At 38.7% G+C, this 18063-nt stretch overlaps 1 protein-coding gene across 4 annotated transcripts in view; it reads left to right on the top strand.

Annotated features, from left to right (window-relative positions):
* Nucleotides 1-4345: 4345 nt before the first annotated feature.
* fndc1 (fibronectin type III domain containing 1) overlaps nucleotides 4346-18063 on the top strand; it is a 37445-nt gene continuing 23727 nt past the window's right edge. For 3 of the 4 annotated variants that reach the window (XM_079255415.1, XM_079255417.1, XM_079255414.1), the window contains exons 1-3: nucleotides 4346-4478; nucleotides 13110-13304; nucleotides 14623-14691. In XM_079255415.1, the coding sequence (XP_079111541.1) occupies nucleotides 4406-4478; nucleotides 13110-13304; nucleotides 14623-14691 (337 nt within the window). In that variant the 5' untranslated portion in view covers nucleotides 4346-4405. Of the gene's footprint in view, nucleotides 4479-5889; nucleotides 5958-13109; nucleotides 13305-14622; nucleotides 14692-18063 lie in introns of those variants that run through there. The other variant, XM_079255416.1, reaches the window with a different exon arrangement.

The raw sequence follows: 18063 nt of genomic DNA, 5'->3' as shown, positions 1-18063 counted from the left end.
TTTGCATCATTGTCTTACTTTGCATAAGATTTGAAGACATAGTGGATTAAAGTGTCGATAAGGGAAAGAATCATATTCTCCCTTTTGATAATGCTAGACAGCTCTTGCTTTACTTTGTCCTGATATCCAAACACTGTTGGATCCAGTCTTTTCTTTTCTTTTTTTTTTTAACTACATGGTCGCCAAGCAACTCCTTTTGCCCCTAGTAGACCTATAGCTTTAAATGGGTTTGGTGAATATCAAGGGGTCAGATGAACGTTGCCTTTTTCTGGCTAATGGGCAGCTGTGGTCTGATGATGGAAAGAATGATCCACAACAATCATTGCAGGGAGGAGGACGGACTGGAATCCACATCTTTGTTTGGAAAAAAAAAAAAAATACAGCAGGTTGGTAAATTTAACAAAAAAAGATTTTTTAATAGTCAAGATTTGTGCACTTGTGAAGCTAAAGAATACTCGTCAATTGATTCAATAAATGTTAGCAAAAGTCATTAAAACACACTTCTCTCTGAACATGAGAAATTTTTGCTTGATGTATGAAAATCCTTGTGATACACTGTTTGACAGTACTTGGCCTTGAAAATTAAAGGAATGTCTTCCATTAGGCACCAAGGGAAAATAAGACAGAAAAGATGCTTTATGCTCCTCAAAAGATCCCACCATGTCTGTGCGGATCAGAGCGCTGGCAGTGGGTGTCCCTGTGAGAGCACTGGGATATTTGTAGCTCTCAAAACTCTTAAAGCTGGGACAGCTGTGGTTTATTCAGATTTAAAAAATGCTGCTTGACAGGTAAAAAAAAACAAAAAAAAAAAAACAACCAAACAAAATGAAAAAGTGAGCCAGGCAGGAGAATAATCAGCAATCTACCAACCCAATCCACCAAGACACCAAATTGCCATCTCCTCCCTGAGACACTGCACCTACTTCTGCTCATTACTGGGAGGTTGTGTTCCCTGCCTCTGGTGCTGAAAATGCCCCTTGCTTATAGTGTTTTTTCATGACTATCTGATGGGTTAAATGCTGAGGTTAAATAGCTGTGTTTGTAAAAACATACAGGCTAATAAGGGACTTCTCTTCTTCAGCATCCCAGCAGTCATACTGGCACACTAGCTGTCCTGAAAAGATAATCGATGTTCAGCATGAGATAGGGGTGAAACCTTTCCATGCAAGAGTATATTGTGTGATAATGTGACATTCATGCACTGACAGTAAAACAGCCTTTAATTGTCAAACAGAAAGATGAGGAAATATGTGAAAAACCTTTTCTAATATGAACGAGCTTTTCCTTCTCATGCTGGCATCTCTGTTTACTGTACGTCTCTATTTTAAGCTCAGTCTAAGGCAGCTAATTAAATGTTTTCCTCCTCAGCCCTACAAGAGATTCAGGGCGAAAACAAAGAAACCAGCAGGCTGAAAGGGCTGGTTTGCTACACCATCTCTGCAGACAGGAGCTGCGCATATCCCGAAGAGATTCATTACCAAACAAATCACTGCTTTTTCTTATCACACACAAAAACAAGAAAAACAACTTGTGTTTTAAACAGGGTCAGATGTTGACCGGCCCCTTTCCTGACAGCAAAGTGTTGCAGATTTAATAAACAAAGAAAATGTGTGATGGTAAATAGGTGATAGAACTGGAGCACTCACTCCACTTGAACACTGATTCATATCAACCCCGTAGGATGGTGAGTCTCTCTTGATATAGCTAATAAAGAGAGATGGCCTATTTCATCAGCATCTTGTCTCCTCACTTGAGGCAATCAGTTGGACCTGTCGTAAACAACCTCAGGCATGCATGTAACAAGACAGAGCACTCTGTGATTCTGTACATCCAGCTGGCTGGAGGAGCAATCCAGCCCTTTTAGCTACTGTCTGTCTGTCGATGTGTATGCGAATCTGTGGAAATGTGCACGTTCGCTGCCTCGCAGAGACACTGACACACAACCATCTCCTTCAATGGGAGTTTTTAGTTTAAAAATGCATTACGTTTTTTGTGCTGACTCATGCATTATTTCAACCGGCTGCAGTGTTGTGTGTTCTTTTTACACTGGTGCAAAGAAAAATTCAGGACTATCATGGCTTTTAATTCAAGTTCACCGCTTGTTTGTGTAACAGCAGTTGAAAGGTAATGACAACACGTTTCATGATTGATCTGAAATCAGTGTAAACATATGGATCTTTGATTATTTCAGTTTTTTTCTTTTTCTTGCCACCCTGCTCTTTATGTGCAGGATTATAAAGATGGAAAATGTTCAGATATTTAAGACAGCACAGTTTATGTACCGCATAAAGGCTTTACCGAAAGGGCAGTGAACTTAACTGTGATGCACAGGAATTTCAGTAGCACTGGATGTCTGCACCTGAGCAAATAGCTTAAGTGTTGGTGAGTACTAAGAACAGTAGCAAAATCCTAAAAACATGTTAGGATTACATTTATCACGCGCTTTTTCCTATTGAGTTTGATCGCCCTTTCCCTTCATGACATCACACTAACTTGTGAGATAAGTTAGAAACAAGTTGAGAATGAATCGCTTTTGCCAATAGTTGTTAAGAATCCAGTCAACAGAGGGGGGTGTTGGACTGCAGTAAAACCTCATCAAAAAACAAGTGAGCAGTTATTTCATTAAATCTTTGGGGCTCATTCAGATGCATATGGATTATAACATCATAGTGGCAGACTATCCTCTGCATTATAAAGACACATGGTTTATTAGCTGCACTTCTGTCAGACTGAGGCAGGTATTGTAGGACCTTCTACTGTTCTAACAAAAAGGTCAAATCATTCTGCAACAAAACCCAGAGGTTGTGTAGGAAAACTCTCAAGTGAAAAAAGTGCTGGAAAGAGAAAAAAAACCCCAATGGTTTTTAAGTTAAAGACACCAGTGACAGAAGGCAGCAGTTTTCTTTTTAATTACCTGTTTAATTTTGTTCTGTTAAATGCACATCTGTGCACTATTGTAAGTGTAGCTTTAGAACATGGATCCTTTCCATTAGCTACATAGCATGATCTGATTACCTGAGAACCAGGCAAACATATGCAGATGATATTCAGAGTAAAAGGGTCAACAACCCACAGCCAGAGTGTGAAAAACAGGTGAAGAGATGCAGGTTGGAACAGGTGGGGAAACATGTCTGGTGTAATAAACTAGGATGAGGAAGAATTAAAATGTGTAAAAGACAGTGGGGAGGCTGGATATGGTGTTGGGGTTGTTTGAGAGGATAGATCAGGAATGAGTATAAAACTGGTACAGGTTGTTAGATGTTTTGGAAACAAATTCAGAAAGGTGAGACTCAGATAGTTTGAATGTGTACAGAGGATGGATGTAGACTGGATCCGTAGAAGGATGCTGAGGTTGGACCTAGCAGCCATGAGGCAAAGAGGAAGATGAAGGAGGAGATTAACAGATGCGGTAAAAGAGGACATGAGGTCGGTTAGTGTAAGAGAAAAGGACGCAGAGGATAAAGTTAGATGAAGGCAGATCATTTACTGTGGCAACCCTAAAGAAAACAGCCAAAAACGAAAAAAAGAAAAAGGGGGGAAGACAAAAAAAAAAAAAACCCAACCTGAGAAGACTCATGAGGCTGTCGTTTCAAAAAGACGGATTGTAGCGCCATCTTGCGGTAAAGAAAATGATTGGAAAACTTGAAAATCCTTTTCTTTTCCACCTGGTGCAAGGATGACGTCATCCAAAAAGATTTAACGAAGCAGATCTGCTTTGCGGGAGTGGACCGCAGGACAGGTGCGGCTCTGCGGCCTCTATAAAGGATTTTACTTGCCATAAACCACTCGAATGATTGTTAAAAACAAATTAAGGTTTTAAAATAGTAAACTATTAAACCCTTACCAAAGTGGGTAAATATGCTTTCTGTTGTTGTTGTTTTTTTTTTTTTTTGTTTGTCTTTTCTATAAAAGGAAAAACACATGGAAGTGTCTTGTTCAAGCCTGCAGAAGTGTGATCTGTTTTTTAGAAGTCATTCCTCAGACTACCTGCTGCAGAGGGGACATTTCTACGTTTAATATTGAGAGGGGTGTTCTACAGTTTTGTGTTTCATCATTAGGCTACAGACTATATCTGCAGCATCTGCAGATGGCTGTGGTCGAGGGAGGCATTTTAGTCTTTCAAGGTTAAAAGCATAACAATATGTTTTTTCCTTTTATTTAAGGGAAACGCAGAGTGTTGCACCACACCTGCAGATCACGATTGGCTGGAAAGATTTGCGCATTCTCAAGTTTTTGTTTTTTTTTTGGTAATACTTTAATAATTTATATTTTTATTTAGCAGAGAATGATTAACGACAGCTGAACGGCGGGATTCATAGCTGTAGAGGGGAGGGGGTCTGGTGTGTCCCAGCCCTCCGCATCCAGCTGTTGAGCGGCTCTACAGCCTTAGTGCGCCACATTCACAATGGCTTCAGCCACAAGCGGGACGCTTTTGGTGCTATTCATTACGTTTTGCGCCCCAGGATGCGGATGGGCAGGTAAAGCAGTTGTTTACCTTTTATCAGAGCAGGTGCAACGTCTGCACGTCCAGATAGCAGTTTGTGTAGACTTTTAAAGGCGTTCATGGTTTGTGATTTTTACTTCTCCGTGTTTTGCTGCAGTGTGCATGTTTAATGCACTAAAAAGAAATAAGTTTGGATTAAACATTGTGCTAAATTAAAGTTCAGAGTATTTTCATGCATGCATGTAAATCTCTGACACTAACATCTGCTGTTAAAACAGATTAACTGCAAATACACAGCTAGACTCCATTAAAATGAATATTTACTGTATTTGGTTGAATATATTTGCAGGTGTGGAAGAGTTTGTTTAATTAAGAGCAGCCACAGAGAAAGTTTGGACTTTGACAGTATTTTCATTGCTGGTACTTTATGGGGGAAAATGTGAGCATTTCTTGCCTCATTCACATCCTGAAGTAACCATGATCAGCTACAATGGTCGATGACAAATGTCGGTATACATCATGAAATACTTTGAAAGTGGAAAATCTTTCCTCTGAGTGTTTTCATGCCAGACTGGTGACTAATCTGGCCTAAAGTGTTGATAAATGATCCGCCTGTTAAATTTAGAAAGTGCAGAGACTTTTGTGTGCCACACTTTTTATCCCGACACCCGTCTGGAATGAGTGGAAAATGCTTCAGCAAAATTGAGCCAAAAGATATGATTTCCGAAAGCATGTGAACGGTTTTGGTGATGCTCAGATTGAGAGGATTTCAATGAGAATACACCACTTCAGCATATTGATTTGTCAAAAGTGCAGCACATCTTTGACAGACTGTGAACCACATCGGCACAAATGGTTTTAAAGTTTGTGAAGTGGTGTGTGTAAAATCCATTTTCAGTGAAAGGATCCCACAGTCAGACAGTGAAAATAACCAAAATATTTGTAAAATCTGCCTTAAAGCTTGGTCTTGAAAAGCCAGAGGTGAATCCCTTTGGCTTGATTTAAAGGCCACAATCAGACTCCTCTCTTTCTCCCCTCCTCCTCGTCTATATCCAGCTCACCTACTGTGTCAGCGTATCTGTAAGTCTCTATATGCCTCCATCTCAGCTGTGAGCATTTTACTGAATGAGATCATTGATTTAACTGAATATAGAGAGCTGCTATTTGCTAAAGTCTTTTCCTGAACTTATTTTCTTTTCCATTGGTGAGAAAGACTTTTCAGAGCACTCATGACCTTTTCCTGCAATTCTGCTTCCATATATTCACACCTGGAAGCGACTTAGTGCAATCACAGCTCACTGCTGCTGGCCACTGAACAGCGTAGTGGAGCAGTTTGGAGTTAAATGCCTCCTCTTGGGCATTCTGGCAGCTGTCCATAAGTGAAAGGAGAGTGCTGCTAATTAAATAACTACTGTTACATATCATCAACTTGTCACACTAAAACTTCTTACAAAAGTAGACGAAACTGGGCACATGGGAGTCGCTGGACACGCTGGTGGGAGATCTTCAAATGGTGAATAGAAAGCATAGTGTTCTTGAACAACAAATAATGTCAACTTCTTCCATCTAGCCACAGTCAATCAGAATGTGGAAAGTGGAGAGTAAGGGAGAGTGAGAGTGAGGGGAAAGAGGGAATCATGTCCTTGCAAGCCAGTGGAATTTAATTTCTCTGCTCCTCTTAATGTGCTGGGATTCTACAGCTACAGGTTTTCAAGGTTATTTCAAGCTTCACATTGTTTGCTTTAGTTTCTCTTATACTCTGTGCATCTTTGACATTTGTGTATATATCTAATATTTTCCACAGTGTTGGGTATGTCAAATCACTGACATAGATTGACCCTGTAACCCCACCCACCTGCAGTTTGGCTGTTTGTCAAAACTGCCAGCAATGGCACGAGGTCTCTTGTTATGATGTCATCTCTGTGCACAATTCCAGTTGCTCAAACAAGCCCCACCTGGGCTACAAACACACCTGTCACAGCACAGACAAGGTCAGCAAAGTGAATTGCAGGACACTTTAGTCTAGCATGCAGACTGTTAATTTTCATTAACAATTTATTATTACAGCAATTTGGGAATATGTTTTGGTTAAAGCAACTGGGTTTATGACCTCTGACTGCAGCCACAAGTGTTTTTTGACCATAATTACTAGTCAACTAAACATGTTCTCAGTTACAATTTCATGTTGGATAAAGTTTGACTCTGATTAATAAACTTAAAACATGCAGTCTGACAGTTTGCTGACAGGTCCGACTGCAGTCTGAGAGCATTGAGAGTCTTGGACCATGATCTAAGTCTGGTGTGTTTTCTTTCTAATAAGTTTAAATACTACCAAAGTTCAGCGGTGTTTTAACTGACAGAGGTGCTAAAAGGAGTTGTGTTGTACGTGGCAGGTTTGACACATATTTCCAGCTCAGACTGATCCATTTTATAGTCATAGAGGCTGATCAGATTTTTAAAATCATATTAGTTCTATTTAGTTTCTCATGCCTGCATTTAAAAAATTAAGATAATAATTAGTAATCATCCAGATCCAATGCCTTCCTGAGCTTATATAGGTGATATATTATGACAGACACATTATGGATTAAAAAAAAACAAAAAAAAACAGGGTAAACTAAATTGATTATTCTATGCAAAAAAAATTACGTTTTTAAACTTTTTTTTTTTTTTTTTTTTTTGCCTATATGGTTAAACACATAAAACGTGTTATGAGACATATCCTGAGCAAATTTAGGAGTGCTCCAGCTGAGGATTTTTGCTTTAGAATACCAAAGTACCACCTACATTCTCAGGAAGACACTGTTTGCAACACTTGTTCTTTGTAGGTTAATCTCAGGGACCAATCCCAATTACTGTGGGCCGCACAGTTATTTGCATACTTTGTGAGAAACTGATGAAACAGAAGGATTGCAAGTAGCAATGAAGATTTTGCACAAGCTGGTGGGAAAAGACTGTAGAGGGAAGGCTACCTGAGGAGCCCAGGTTCTTGCCCTGCTGTGTGAGCTGTTGGGGTCCGGTCCAGTAGCTAGCTGCTTGGGACCTAGTTGAATTAATTCTTGTGTGAACAACTCAGAATCTCCAGAGCTGCAGGAGCCTGGAGTTAGCGCGCCCGGTTTCTCTGCCAGGGACTTAGTGCTTAAGGACTAGTTCATGTTCATCTGAAGGATCTCCACACTTCTACAGATCGAGGCAGATACTCATGAGTGCTAGCTTATCTGGCTCCCCAATTCCCGACTATGCAACCTCTTGGCTCGCTGCTGCTCGAACAAGTCAAGAATGCTGGTCAAGTGCTCTCCAGAGCACTTCGTTGGGAACTGTTGAACTTGGAGAGTTAGCTGCCAGAAAAACAGGACCTCTGAAACCAATCTCCTGGCCAGGAACTTGTGAGCTTGCTGGTTGAGAGCCAAGAGGTAGATCTGCTTGCTGCCTGACCCCGGGACTCATTTGCTTTTACTGTTGGTAGGTAAACTGCACCTGCTGAAAGCCACAGAAAGTAAATTCTTTGCTATTTTGATATTTCCACTTGCATGTGATTATTGTACCTCGTGAAGAGTCAGTGCCAAGCTGCATTAAGATAATTTTTAAAAATTGTGTTTCAAAAGCATCAAATATACAATTCTGAGGAACGCCATCGTTTTAAATCATTCATTAATACAAAAAAAAAAAAAAGCTCAAAATATCCAGTATTGTAAATGCACCTCTGATGTCAAACAAATTATCTGCTAATTAGGTGTCAACAAGTTGATGATTTTATTTGTGAATGGATCTATATAGTCCAAGATAAATGGAAAATTCAGACGCTCAAAGCCAGCTTCCAGGCAAGTCGGCAAATATACTACAACCATATTAGAAGTATGAACATACTTATTTCAGTGACAGATGTAGCTACTGTATGCTTTGTTTTACCATGACTTTAGATGAGTACCTGGCCAGTTGTCAGTTTTTATAATCAATATAGCCATGTTTATAAAGCTGTGTTCCGAGTGCTTGTCCATCACAAAATAAAAAAGGAAAAAGAAAACACAATTATGTAAATATACTGGATTATCTCGATGTATGTGTTACCTAACACAATAAGGTTTCTTGTTTTTGTGCAAACAGAGTTTAATCATGCCCTGGCTGCTTGTTCTCATAATTAGGGATCATGTCAAACTTTTCTTTTAAAGGGTGTGGTCAGCCAAGTTACAAAGCATACGCCTATTGTGTGTGTATACACAATACTTTAATTGAGAGGAACACAGATTTGTCTTCTTGCTTGTACTGCCAGACAAAAGCGGTAAATGAGAATTTTCTTTTTAACGCCAAATCAATATTGGAAAGTCACTGTAAACAGCAGACTTCCATGATTGGTGTTCCATTTATTTGGATAAAACAGGCTGTCAACAGAAAAAGGTTTAGATGAAAACAACATGTTCTGTTGATTATTCATCCTGTTTGGAAAAGTGTTTCTGCAGAAACAAAGCGTGTTCATTTTTCTGAATTAATGTTTTGAAAATGAATTAATTCATTTTTTTTCAAGTGGTCCTGATAACTTCTGAAACAGGTGTTTTTAAACCAGTACAAATAAAACCAAAATCAGCTGGGCATACCAGAGCTTCACAGCACAAGTCTCATGGCAAGAACACTATATTGTGATATAATCACAATAAGCAGACAATATTGAAATAGATAAACAAGAAAACTATTTCACCAATGTTTTGAAAGTCTTTTGTCTCCTTTTTTTCTAACTTGAAAAGAACAAACTGTGTTTTATAATGTCTTGATTTTAACCGACAGTCATTTTTTAACAGTCATATCAGATGTGTTTTTACCAACAACACATCAACATTTCACTCTTTTCATACTATGAGTATTGTGAATTCTGATTGATTCTGACACCATGACTTTCATGTGGAAATATGTACTTTAGCTTTTGTGAATCAATTCATGAATTACATCAACATACGAAGCCCAAATCTGGTATTTTAACTCAGTCTGATGGTATGGGACCCAGCTGGCAAAGGAAGAGGACCATAAGTGGCTTCAAAAGAAGTGGGTTTTATTTGCCCAAAATAATGTTTTACCAATAAAAACTCGGCCTATAAAAGAGATCAACTAAACAAAACATAAATCAACTTAACATAACTTAAACTTAGATAACTTAGAATAATTTAAACTTGGTAACACAGCCAAAGAACATTTAAAAAAAAACAACCGAACAAACAAGAAACAAAGGGAAACTGAAATACTGGATGATCAGACCAGTAACAAGACACATGGGATAACACATACTAACATATTACACAAAGAAACAAAACCAACAGAACCTAACCAAACCTGCTTGAAGTTACCGCCTTTAGTTGTGTGCCTGTCAGCATGGTCCTCACACTGACCAACCAGACAGAAGACCTATTTTTGTTTTAAAAAGCAATTTTTCACTGTATTTACAGCAAACAGGAAAACTGGAACTTGTGCTTCATGTATGAAATTTACCCCTAAATTAAGCAGATAATTTGCGATACTTAAATGTGGCCCCTCGTTGTGAAAAGGCACCTGAGTCAGTCACTGAGTTCATTCCTTTATTGTTCCTATAGCATTGGATAACTTTATCATCTAACAGCTGCAGCTTTGTGTACATTTCTTAATATTATAGTGTGAGTAGTTGCTTCAATAAAAGTGGACGGAGATTCAGATGAGACCCTGATTATTAATGGAAGTTTGTGGAAGACAATTATTGGAGGTTTCGGGGCAAACTCTTTAGGGGTTAATGAAAGGTCAGTGTTTGTAATTTTGCAGTAAGGTGAGAGAGTTCTCTTGTAAAAGCAGAGAGCATTGCAGGTGCATGAGCACAAATATTTTCTAGAACAGTTTTACAGCATTCATTTGGCCTCTGGACTTACCTGCTTCATGTACCAAACTATGCATGCACATACATGTGTGTGCCTATCTGTCTTTGGGTCAATACATGTGCATGTGTGCTGCACATTCTATATTTATGCAACCTATACTCACTTTTATGAGAAAAAAAAAGGCATTGACATAATGACCCTCAGGCCCTGCCCTCATTCTTCACATACTTAATACTTTCCACTGTTTAAATGAGTTTAACTTGCCACTTGACAACCACAAACACATTGCAAAAAATGTTGCATTGTTACGACAGTCTCTTGTAGCAACCGCCTCAAATGAAGCCTCCCTTTTTAATAGTACAATATTATAACCACTGCAATCCTTTAAAGCTTTGAAAGTGTTTGTTCTCAGATAGCAAACATGATTCAGAAATTTCTGATTACATCAGAAATATCTAGTGTACCCTTGGATCATCAATCTCTACAGGGAGCGAGACACAGTCATTTCTGCACAAAGGAATCGATCCAATGCTATGTAATAACACAGTCTTATTGGAAACTGGATGCAAGTGACTGAAGTGTATCCAGATGTGTTACAGTGAAGACTGACTCAGACAGCAGATAAAACTAGCTCCAGTGTAAGCCTGCAGTTGTTATGAAGATATGAGGAGACTGCATTTTGGTTTTGAATGAGAAAAATACTTTCCTACTTCCTACACACCCCTGCACAATGTGAGGCACTGTCATGAGTGATCATATGCAGTATACAGTCAGCAGAGACAATGATAAGATAATCCACTGACAGATAATAAAACCTTAAGGAGTGTTAACCAGAGTTAAGGAGGACTGATGTGGCAGTTATAGCTAAATGTGAAAGTTAAGATCCAGCTGGGAGAACACCTGCAGACAGCAAGAGTGGCAAAATGACTTTGTGAGCGTGCAAAACCAAAACTGCTACTGAAATCCTTCAGGAATTAACATCTGTCATGAGAACTAGCTGATGACAACAGAAAGTTATTACTGTAGTAAATGTATCCCAGTAAACCTCCTTTTCTATTCTCCCATGCATTTTGCTAACATTTAGCATTTAAACTAATGTTTAAATTCTGAGCTGGAAGGAAAGCTGGAAAATTAAAAGAGAAATATTTTGTCTAAAAAATATACAGATCTTGAGATTTAAAGCTGGTATTATTTGCAATTAACCAACTTCATGTCCATATCTTTGAAAGGACTTTATAATAAATGTAATTTCTCATTAGCATTAGCAATTTTTCTAATTGGTTTCATTTCACTGCTCTGATCTGTGTGGTTTCCAGCAACAGAAACATGCAGCTGATTTCACTCAAAAACTCAATGCATCCCACCTGTGCCGGATCAAACAGCAGACAGATGATGTCAGCAACTAGCTCGTCTACATAGTGGAAAATCTAAAGCCAGAGTTTCCCCAAGGATCTGGTGGAAACCAGACCAGCAAAAGATTTTTCATCAGATGGACAAAAAACATCATTCCAGGCACTAATGCTGCTTTTGTAAATGGAAGACTGTGTGTGGACACACCACCATGTGAACTTAGACAAACAATAATTTGTTGGTGCTTTGCTGTCCCCCAAAAGCTGTAGAGTAATTTTCTGCAGATTTAGCAGAGAGGATTATCTCTTATCTTTTGCCAAGATAAATAGAAATGGTGGAGTGCTTCAATATTCAGAAACATTTTTTAACAACCATCAAGCAGAATTTCATGAAACCTTTGGAACTTTGACAAAGAAAGCACAAGTTAAAGTTTTGCATGGTCTGAGTTTTTTTACAGTTCATATTGGGCAATATATTAAGCAAAGAGAAGTCTACAATGTTACCTTAGTGAGCAAAAAAAAAAACTTAAATGCTGGACAATGATTATATGAAGATTTGCTTTTCAGCTTGATGAATTCTTCAAATATATTAAGACTGAGAAAAGAGATAAAGATCGTATTTAAATAGAGCCAATTGCTGATATGGATGTATAGTAATGAAGTATTTATTAAAGATGGCTGACATGTAGGTATTGCAGACTTCATAAATCATATTTCCAAAAGGCATTTACTCAGCTAAGGTTTCATCACCTGCAAGCTCTCAGCCATGAGAAAAATGGTAAATTAAATTAGTTTTAGTGAACATTTCAAGTGGTTGCCTTTACTACTCCCTATTCTTTTATCTCTCTGTGGAGCTTTTAAGCTATTTTTGTTTTACATATGCTAAATTCACAATTTCATGCTGGGGCAAATCGTAATTTTGCTTTTCATAGATGATTTCATTGCTGTCTACATCAGGGGTGTCCAAAGTCAGTCCTCTCGGGCCGCTGTCCTGCAGGTTTTTTATGTATCCCTGTTTCAACACACCTGTCTTCCAATAAATAGATCCAGTAGCCAATGAAGTTCTGCACAATGACTGATTCTTTTGAGTCAGGTATGTTGGAGCAGGGATGCATGGAAAACCTGCAAGATTGTGGCCCTTGAGGCCCAGATCTGGGGATCCTGGGTCTACATCTTTAAGCTTTCAACCATGTCCTCAATTATTAACACTAGTTTTTATCTTTCAATGCCACCTAAATGTGTGTATGCCTCATCAAAGGGGAAGTTGCAGAGTGGCAGATTATCAGGAATTATAAAGTGGAAACAGGTATTGAAGTAGAAAATCAGCACAAGGAGCTTATATAGTGTCCCCTTATATGGTGTCCTTACATACAACCTAAATATGGAAGACCAAATTCTCATATTTAGTCCAGGGAACAATGCAACAATTAATACTGTTTGGTTACACTTTATACAGCCAACAGGATTGTGTCATTTGTTTTACAGCTGAGAAACCCCTACGGCCACAAAATGGGAAACAGACATCTGTAGACAAAGTTTTGAGGGAAAGCTGGGAACCATCTATTCACTTGGATGGAAGGCCAGTGGACCGCTTTATCATCAGCTCCCACAAACCCCCCAGGTCTCACCGCTTCACTAAAGTTAGCAAGGACAGTCACACTCATCTGTTGGAGGATGTAGGTAAGAGTGTTCAAATGAAAGGGATGAAAGTTGGATGTGAATGTGTGAAGTGTTTAAATACACTGACTGAATTTAAATGTTGCCAAAGAGGAGTGTGAGTGCTGGTAGAACAGCTTGATGAAAAGGAAAAAAAGAGAGAGAGATTTCAAAGGAGTAATTCACTGCAAGGAAAATAAGGTTTGGATCAAGCTATATAGTAAGCTTTCAAAATGTAGAGCTCTGCAGTTTCTCAAGGCAAGTGCCAAGAGCAGTGAAACGATGACAAAAACTAGGTTCAAAGTAAAAACAAGGAGGTGAGAAGCAGAAAACACACATGTGCACATTTGTGATTGATTTCTTTTTAGCTGTTTAGTTCAGAGTTGGATGTACTGTCATCCAAGATTGCCAGAAAAAAAAAAAAAGCCCAGAGAACCAGAGGTGGCGTGCGTGACCTGCAGTCATCAGCTCAGCAGACAGTGGATATTTTAGGCTTTAAGAACTTTATATTTAGGTCTGAGTAGCTTCTCTAAAATTCCTAAACCTGTCTAATAAAACATAATTTAGGCCTTATGTCTCCATACACATAAAGTCTGCATTGTTGAGCCAGTCGAGCCTGCTTTTGTCATTACTCCATTTTCCTCTGTCTTTGGCATCTTGGAACCACGCTTCATCAGAGACTAAAAGTCTGTAACCAACTGTTTCCAAACCCAACCCTGCTCCTATAACACAATCCTCTTTGTTGTGGCCACTTGTAATGCGTGTGTGTGTGTGCAATATATCTGTGTGGTAGTTGTTGGTGGAGGCAAGGGTGGTGCAGAGCAATGATGTCATGCATTGTCATGTATTGTGTCTAAGTGGGTTCAAAAAGCATCTGCTGTATCAATGCCTTTGGGTTTGTGTGTACGGGCCAGTGCAAGTCCAAGCAGCCCTTGTGGTCTTTTCAGCTCCGGTGAGGTTCACCATAAATCTCTGGCAACTGAGCGAATTCACGGTGTTGCCTTTTCCAGAAATTCCTCACTGTTTGTGTGTTGTTCCCCCAACAGCATGAGAGTTGCATCAGACATCATAAATAACACCACACTTTTTTGCCTCCACATCATTAATATGTCTGGCGAGCTGCCGGTGGAGGAGCAAAGACAAAGAGTTGACCTCTCCTGATGAAGAAATAGTGAGGTGCAGAGTAAGGACGTCAAGAAAAAAATAGCACTTTACTCGTTAATACTGGAGCTTGAGAAAGTGACTTCCTTCACAAACAAAAAAGTTCCTTTTTAAATGTGTAAGATTTGCTATTTGTAGCAGAAAGCAGGATGTAACTTTTTGAAATGATATTTGATTTTAGACCCTGATTGGGTTAACCTGGATGGCTTTGCTGTGTTGGGCAATCCACGTGTCAACAACTCAACAGCAGGTAAGAAAGTCTTCACAGAATTCTTCTTAATTTTTTCCAGTAGTACTGCAGCCAAATATTTATACAAAATTATGTAAAAACAGTGAAATCATGGTTGTGGAGGAAGCATCAAATTTATGTAAAATTGTGTCTTGGGGCAACAGGCTCCTTTTCCTTGATTCCCTGTCAACTTTTTCTGTCCCTGTTGGATCAGTATAATAAAAAGTCACTTGTATGTGACTCAGAAGTTCTCATATGTTATGTCAGGCATATTTTTCTTGCTTGAGAGCCAAGTTTAATATCCATGTGAGACTGTGTTACCTTTAATGACATGTGGCACATTAATTACAACATATTAGCCTGCCAGTAAGCTTAGTGCAATGTAAAAGGATGGGGAAATTTGTAGTAGATAAATATGTTGCATGCTCTTGTCAGAATAGTTGAGGATATCTGTCATAGTCAACAAGAAAGGTGTTTTGTATTTTTGAATATAATGCAGGAGATTCTGGGCCCATTTCCTTCCATTGTGTCTCGGCTTTCCCTTAATTATTTAACACTAAGTCAGATGGAATTTTTAGATATCGTACCGACTTGCAAAAGGTGAATGTTACTTCCAAGACAGACATACATCCACTTCCTTGGCTCAAGTTTTGCACTGATCACATTTGGTTTGCATATATTGTGATTAAATTTGATTGGCAAGTATTCCTGGAAACAAATTCCAAAATTTTGACCCATTTATTGCACCTTAACGTGAATGCATTCAGTGTGCCGTGAAGTGCAGGCATCTAGTGGTTAAGTGGTTAAAGAAAATGTTTGTTTTGACATCTGAATAATTGGAAAGTATCTAAAGTTATGGTGCTTGCTCCATATGCATTTCTGTGCAGCATCAGGGGAACACACATGTCCTTCAAACACTATCGCAACAGGAGCAGACATGTTTTCATACTGTTCTTTAGACAAGTTATGCTTTTCCAAACCACTTATTTTTTGCCTTGGCACCATATCAGAGTACATGGAGAAAACCAGTTGAATTTTTGTCTGAAAGTTTGAGGCTCAGAAACTAAACCCAGAAACGTACTGTTTCGAGGGAGACATGCTAACCACGAATCATAACGCTGCTCTGGAGTTTCAGTTTTGTTTGTTTAAAGCAGAGCAGCTCTGGAGACTCAGCTAATCATATTTGTGCAGTTTCTCTTCAGCAACTAGAGCCACACAACCACTGTGATTTTGGCAGGATTAGGGTAGCATTAAAATGAGGATGAAGAAGCAAGTTAGATAAATTAGCAGTGTTGGGGTTATGCATTACAAAGTGTCTCATTAAAGTAACATTATTACTTTTTTAGGTAACAAAGTAAAGTAACGAATTATGTTTATAATCTCAGCAACAAAGTTACTTTGCTATACTGTAGGAATGTGTTTTCTGCATTACCAGAGCCGTGTTTGCCTATGTGTAAAGTTTGATCTGTTTAAGTGATACGTGCATGCACTGCCTGTGTGTGTCCTTACCTGGGCATGTTGCCATAGAGATCGGTTTGAGTGGTAACTTCTCGTGTGTCCACTTCCCGATTTCACAGAATAAAAAAGACAGTTTGTTGGAGTTTTTATGCTTCTGAAATTCATTTGACTTTACAGATCAGTGGAAGGAAACTCCTCTGTCTGTTATATCTGCTGATCAGTCTGATCAGTCAGCTGATATACGTGCTGTGTTTTCATGGCATCCTATAAAATGTCGATGTTGACAGTGACGATCACATTGTGAAAAGAAAATACATTGAAAACACTGACCTTGGCCGCACTAATGACCCCATTCTTGTTTTTTGTATAGACTTAACAATTATACTATGTACAAGTAAATTCAATGAGGAAACACTTATGTGAGCTGTATTTATTTCATGCTACTTGTATGGGCAGTACTTTGCAGGAGCTTGCAAATCTCACATTAGGTAGTTACATTTAGAGCTCATCCTAAGGCTTGTTTGTTTGAATTGATACTTAAACAACAACAAATAAAAATTCTGACAGTTTGTTAATTTCATTTCCAAAGACAACATGCTTTCATATATGATGACTTGTCCAGCCAATTATTGAGTCATGGTAAGATAATGCCATTCGTGCTGCATATTTGGAATGGGGGTGGGTTTTTTTTTTCCACTGTCTGGGTTCTTAATGAGCTATCATACCAGCTGAGGCTGAATACATAAACTTTGCCAGCAGGAAAGTCTGCTCAAGAGTTGTTTGTAGAAATAAAGCTATGGGTAAAGTAAGCAATCCATTCAACCATGGCAGCCAAACTTTACCAATTCAATGTTTGCAAAGTTTACACTGGAGTTTAGAAGTGGTGAAATATCAAAAACAGTGGTGAAAGTCTGCAAGCTTTTGAGGAACCTTAAGACACACAGAACATTGTCATTTTTTGCAATTTGCTTCTTAGCCTGAAAGCATTGAGGTTGGTATTTTCACTGAAGCATAAGCTGTAGATTTGTTTGTCTGCAGGCCAGCCTAACAGTATCTCTGACCATTGAGCGTTCAGTAAAAGAAAGGAATCTGGCATCATTTCAACCCTGGAGTCAATGGTTTAGTGGTCCGTGGCTAGTGACTTGAGCCAAACTATTCAGAGTGACAGTTTTTCCAGAAACGGCAAGAAAGACGGAAGGGAAAAAGTCTCAGATTAAAACCAAATGGGGATATTTCTGTTGGAAGTTACAGCTAGCATCAGAAAAGTAAAGTTATGTAAAGTTTGTGAAACAACTTGCATGAGTCACACCACTTTCTGTTTGTCCTTTACAAAGCCCAAAGCCAACAAATGTTTGGATAAAATAAAGTGTAAAGATTAGCATATCTGAAAGTGTTTTACATGAAAAAAAAAAACAAAAAAAAAAAAACAACCCAAAAAACTCCAAAATCTCAACAATAAAATAAAATTAAAAACAAGCCTTAATATTCCAAAACATAGCTCACTCAAAACCATGCACAAAAAAAAAGACCAAAAAAACACATTCACTCCTTTTTCTCACAAACTTACAAAGATAAATCACATAAAACACTCCCATCCACTAATCCAGTGCCTAGTCCCAAACCCCACAGACAAGCCCTAGTTCCTAGTATCTGGCTTTATGCGACTAGGAAGTAATATGTTGGTGACCTGTCCACAACTGAACACTAATCATGTTTACAGGGGCCACCACCACAGAACCCACCCAGTTCATGACAGGTTGGGGCACCCACCGCTGCCCTTAGGACAGTGGAGGATGCCCCCAACACAAGGCAATCACTGCAGTGGGGAACCTATAGATAATGATGATAGATAAATAAGCAGCTTGTGTAAAAGTTTGCAATAATAATGACAAAACAACATTTTCCCGCATGTTGTGCAATTACATAACATAAAAA

This window comes from Telmatherina bonti, assembly GCF_933228915.1.
Source record: "Telmatherina bonti genome assembly, chromosome: 16".
Classification (NCBI taxonomy): domain Eukaryota; kingdom Metazoa; phylum Chordata; class Actinopteri; order Atheriniformes; family Telmatherinidae; genus Telmatherina; species Telmatherina bonti.
Note: the sequence above shows the minus strand (reverse complement) of the source record. Positions and strands in the feature narration are given on the sequence as shown.